Source organism: Pinus tabuliformis, chromosome 8 (assembly GCF_031772625.1).
Source record: "Pinus tabuliformis cultivar Carrire ecotype Pingquan chromosome 8, CPIR1, whole genome shotgun sequence".
NCBI classification, from domain to species: Eukaryota; Viridiplantae; Streptophyta; class Pinopsida; order Pinales; family Pinaceae; genus Pinus; species Pinus tabuliformis.
Genome location: NC_142294.1, coordinates 257741522 through 257747452, shown reverse-complemented (window position 1 = coordinate 257747452; position 5931 = coordinate 257741522). Strand labels below are relative to the sequence as shown.

The following is a 5931-nucleotide window of genomic DNA, read 5'->3' as shown; positions in this document are numbered from 1 at the left end:
CCTGTAGCGAAAGAATGGATCCTTGATGTACGTAACTCTACTAGGACCACGACTTCTCCATATATGCCGATAATAATTAATGTATTGGCACATCGAAATCCTCATGTGGCGAGTACGCACATGCATTTATTGAGCTTCAGGGGAAAATGGATGTGAATATGAACTTAGAAGCTCATCGGAATTGATCTTGCTTCATTGACACCGGTGGCTATCCACAACCACCTATTGCACGCTCCACATAGTTGACTGAATATGTTGGATTCAATTCATTTCTGTTTTGTAATTTAGACATTTGTGATAGTCTTGTAAGGTTGATTATGTAGTTTTTTTTTTATTGTTTTATGTTATCTGATTACCAGATCAGGAATAATAGAGATAATATCAAAATTTTGAAGTTATGTTATTGGTATGGTTTGGATTATGGAAGCTAGGGAAAATTATTTCTAAATTAATATAAAAATTTTAATTTATTAACCAAAAAAATAAAACAAAATTTTTTTTATAAAAAATAATTCTATTTAAAATCTTATTATTTAAAAATATTATGTAAACTATAAGATTCAAAATTCAATTCCCCATACATTAAATTAATAATAATAATAAAATCATACTAAAATAACTCATTTAAGTGTATGGCTAAAATTCAATGCCATGTATTATTCCTCTCTGGACGAAAATCTTACATTTCCACGACCACAACCCATGCGATTTTGTTAATGATGCTATCTCAAGAATCAAGCAATTAAACACAAGTAATATTTTTTCATTTTATTTTATGATATTATATTCAGCAAAGCTTGCGAAGAGCCTCATCAAATACTTCGTTCCGCTTTGAAAGGCTCTAGAGGTAGCCTTGCGGCACTCGAATATAATATATTGAATAAAGAGAGACCCGAAGATACTACGTTCCACTTTGAAAGCCTCTCCAGGGACACTTCCACTACTCAGGCCTCGTCATGAAATCAATTGATTGAAAAGACTAAAACGACGATAAAGCACACCGTGAAAAAGATAACACAAGGTTGAAAACTACAAATTTATAATATGTTTTTGTTAAAATGATGCATGAACCATATTAAGTATGATGCACCGAAATAGGTCCCATCAAAGATTCTCCATCAACGGAGAACCATAAATAACAGCTACATGATTCTCCAAATTAAGCATGGATCAACAGATTGTCTCCCATAAAAAAAAATTCTCCTTAAGTGAAGGTACATGATTTTCATATTAAAATATGAAGGACCAAATTGTGTCGCATAAAAAATTCTCCACCAACCGAGAACTATATAAATAACATAAAACAAAATTAAAAGCTAGTATATGATTCTCGTATGTTTTCGTCAAAAGCATTGTATAAGCCTTATCATATCAAGTATGCAGGACCAAAGTGTGTCCCAACCATCAAGTTGTGTGACATCAAATTTCTCCATCAAAGAAAACAATAAATAATAATAGTTATGAGATGCTTCAAGAATACTGATTAGATACATAAATGCCCCATTGTAAATAATGTATGCATTAATATATAGTTCTAATAGTGTTTAAAATCAAATTTGTACATAAAATGCTCACCACGCATCCCTTAATTACAGCCCAAAAAAGCTAATGTTATTACTGGGGAACCCTATTTAAATGTCTATCTTTTCTTGAGTTGTATCCATTGAGCATATGGAAGTATCAAAATACTGTGTTCTAGGATTGGAAATCACCAACAATAAAAATGGTCTGTGGGGCTTAAGCGACTCTCCAAGTGTAGCGACTACAAAATAATTTTTCCTCCTCTACGCTTACCTCACAAGTTTGACAAGAACGAACCTAGATCACCGAGAAAAAATTGAGGTCTTTATTAGTTTGAGAGTAACAGAATCTCAGGAAAATGTCGATGACAAAGTGTACAGTCTTTTTTTATGAGTTTTATCTTCAGGTTAACTCTTAGTCTAAAGCTGCTGCTTGATTAGGATAATACCTAAATCCACTCTTGAAGTATATATACGAAATGTAAATTCATCATTTTAATATGAATGAAATTAAGGGTCTTAAGATTTCACAAACATCTACTATCTTTGTAATCTTGGTTCAAAAGCAAACTTTACAGTTTAGTGTAAGGTATTTGGATTGAATGCCATGTAAAATAACCAGAGAAACACACAAACATGGGATATCTCAGGGATATCTCAGGGAAATCACTGGAGGTCAAATACAAATGCTTCATATCAATGAGGGTGTTTTATGACATTTAAAAGCACAGTATATATATATTTTCAAATAATCCAGTGATACAAGTCTGCATCTAAGAAGAGTCTTCACAACTTTCATCTCTTTACAGTGCACCTAATAATAGGCCTGTTTTAATGAACACTCTGAACTCATCACAGGTTTTCCATGCATACAATCTCGTCTATTCCGAACATTTTGTGAATGGCCGTATTCATTCCTTTTGGATTAGCTGGTCAAGTACATATCGATTGCTTAATTCCAGACTCAATGTCAATGATTACTTGAGACTCCTGAGTTGTTCTTGGCTGGTGAAGCTGCCCTTCATGGGCGTTTGATTTGCTGCGCTTTGTGTAGCTTGCCATCTTTTTATAGCCACATAGACGAAGACAACGTCTACATGTAGGACAGGAAGAGTGAGAACGAAGCCATTTGTCTATACATTCCACGTGGAAGCCATGGTTGCAGCTTGGTAACACTCTTACACCTTCACCTTCCACGAAGTCCACCAAGCAGATCGGGCAATCCGTTGCAATCGATATCCCCGGAAGCTGTTGGATCGATTTACCATAGATGATTGATGGAAGCGCCTCTATGGACTCCTCTGTCATCCCAGTATTAGCCATTCTGGTGGCCATATGACTCTGGCATGACCTCCAAATATAGTCCCACGGAACAACTGAAGCAAGACCCACTAGAGTTATGAAAGAGCATAGCAAAGCAAGAAGAATAACCATCCTGCTTTCACTCATCTCCGCTTGTGGAAATTCGTATGACAGGTCCATCTCATGTAGTGTATCGCTCAGGGACTCTCAAACCATCCTCCCCTCATCAATCTGGGGTTAGAGCCACGACTATAAAAAGATCAAATCGTGCAGAGTTCGGCGCTCAGCATATTTAAAAAAAATTGCGTCGAAACCATTTCAAAGCTGCCTCATTCTTTCACTCCAATTGAAAACGAATCTGAGGCGAAAGTCCAAAATACCAAACAGTTGAGACAGAGTTGTATAATTGCTGGTTTCGTGGGGAAGAAAGCTATGCTTATCACTCTAATCAGATAGGCCAAACAAGCTTATGCCTTCTTTCTCATCTGAAACCCAATTTCCCTCATGAGAGATATAGCCAAGAATTTATATACAATTGTTGGGATCCGTGTATCAGAAAGTCCACAGCGTATCAGATCCTTCTCCAACTTGGAGATTAAACAAAGAATTTGTGGACAATACGTGGGTCCCGTGATGACCTAGCCCAATTTTGGACCGTTCCTTACGCTTTTTTACGACTGCAAATCGATTAATTAAAATGGACCGAAATAAAGATATGCTTTAAAGAATATTGTGAAATATAGTTAACGCCTTCTTAGAAATGATTACCAGAATTGAATATATAAAGGCAGCAAATCCCAAGTGTTAGCGAGGTTGCGTTGAAATACGATCACTGTGCAGGACCCAACCATCGTCAAAGGTGCCGATTCCATGACTGAACCCTTAATCATCAATAACCGCACATTACAGTTGCTTGTCCTCCTGGTCATTCGAGGAGTTGGTTACTATTACCAGAATTGAATATACAGAGTGAGAAAATCCTAAGTGCTATCGAGGTTGCATTGAAATATGATCATTGTGTAGGGTCCCCCATCATCACAGGACCCTGTTTTTTCCCGGTAGAAAAAAATGCCATTTCTTTATATTAAATACAAAAAAGAGAGTATCCTTTCACAGCTTCTCTTTAGTATTTCCCATCTTCTGTATTTTATGATTCTTGATACACGAGTGTCTATTTAATGTTTAGTGGAAAAAATTTCTCGAGAAGCAAACCTTTAAACCTTTATTAAACCTTTAAACCTTTATTCTATTAGATAGTTAACTAATCTGACTCAGCTTGGGTACTTAATGGAGTCCAAAAATTCTCACTAACTAATGCAATTGTTTCTTGTATCTATCAATATGTAGATATTGTACATCATTTATGGAGATTTCCAGTCTCATGTTTCTTACAGTGGTATCAGAGCTCGAAGTTTATCCGCTTGTAAATTAACTTGAGCCACTGGTTTTGTGGCCATTCTGGGCATTTGCTCGAGAGTAGATTTGAAGTTGTATGTGCGCCTTCATGAAGAAAGAAACAACAAAAAAGAGGGTTTCTTCCTCAATGGAAATTAGGAGCATTCTCCACATGGTGGTGTGTGTCCTACAGCATGCAACAAAGGTATTCATTTCATATTCATTGATTATTCTGGTTGCTCTTTGTGCAACAAAGGTATTCATTTCATGTTGATTGATTATTCTGGTTTGATTATTCTGGTTGCTCTTTCTGAGGAATAATGTTATTGTGTTTGGATGATAACCTAGAAGCAGTGGCTGATAATTTGAATCCCTAAGGATCCTAGATATTTTGTTGCCAATAAGTGAAATTGCAGATTTAATGGGTGGCATGAAACCGTCATGGCTCACCTCACCCTGCTTCTAGAAACGCCCGTGCACAACGTCCCTTCTTTGTACCCGGTCAAATGTAAGGAGAAAGCGAGAGTAAGAATAACTGAGTTACTAAGTTTTACCTCATGTAAATATTGCACGGTTAGTGAACGATGGAGGGCCTATGTGGCGTCAGGCCCTTGCCACATTGGTCGAAAATCAGAACCTCTCTTGGTTTCAACATAGAGATCAACGACATGTCTTTCTAAAGCAGAAACATTGCCTGCGCTACCTTCACAAGAGCATATAAATATAGCTTGACATTTTGTTAAATTCAATTGTCCAACCATTGCATATGCTTTATAATCAATTCAAGAACCTCTGCGATAGTAATTATCTTTTTTGGTGATGTTAAGAAGATTTTGTTGGAGGATGAATACGACGTACTTGTAAGAATAAGTTGGAATACGCTGATACGTTGCATATGTTGTCCGATGGGCAAAGCATAGTAAAGCCACTGGATTTTGTTGTCATCTTGGGATGAATAACCAAGAGTCTGTTGCTTGTTCATTGTCATCATTTGTGCATTGATGAATGTTTTTGATGTATTTTCTTTTGAAAGAAAAATAGATGTGAGTAGTGCCACCTGCCAATTCCATTTGGACTCTCACCTTTGTTTTTTTCAGTTTTTCAATTTCCTTAATTGTAGCAGAGTTTATTATTTTTAGCAGTTTTTTTTTGTTTGGAGCTGTTTTGAGGCCCTAAATGACATTTTTTGGGGAAAAATGGGAGCAACATTGGGCCACAATCAATTGTTGCTCTTACCAAAGTTGTAGTCCTCGGATAGATTTTTCTCACAAGGTATTGTGCACGTCAAATGGAGATCATATGCCAAAGTTACTACCTCGGGAAGTTGCTGTACCAATTTACCCAAAATGGGGCCCATAATTTGCCGCTTCATCTCCTAAGGTTAGGTTTTTGGATGTTTAGGGCTTTCCATTATTTCTCAACAATAAATAGGCCTTCGAGCCTCATTTTAAGACAGTTCAGAGGCATGTAGCTGCCACATCTCTTCTCAGAGATAGGATACCATCGCCCTAGCTAGTTTATTTCCATTTCTGTTTGTAAGCATATTTCAGTATTTTACAGTAATGAAATGAAGTATTATTTTTCCTGCATCTCTGCATGTATGGTAATATTTGTAATTTGTGGTGTTCCTATTTAAATCTGGATCAATGGTGTCAGATCGGTCTGCTCTTTCTCTGTCTTTCTTTGCATGTCTCCAACGAGGTCAGGATATAAG

The 5931-nt window shown here is 36.6% G+C and overlaps 1 protein-coding gene across 1 annotated transcript; it reads right to left on the bottom strand.

Moving 5' to 3' along the window:
- Nucleotides 1-2312: 2312 nt before the first annotated feature.
- On the bottom strand, nt 2313-3301 carry LOC149235135 (putative E3 ubiquitin-protein ligase ATL44). Its single transcript, XM_089461294.1, has one exon. It carries the CDS (start codon nt 3000-3002, stop codon nt 2454-2456), a length of 549 nt encoding a protein of 182 aa, XP_089317420.1. The 5' UTR covers nt 3003-3301; the 3' UTR covers nt 2313-2453.
- Between the last annotated feature and the right edge of the window lie 2630 nt (nt 3302-5931).

What these genes read in the sequence shown, in the direction of transcription:
- LOC149235135 (XM_089461294.1), bottom strand. Translation starts at nt 3,002, where the DNA reads ATGGACCTGTCATACGAATTTCCACAAGCGGAGATGAGTGAAAGCAGG.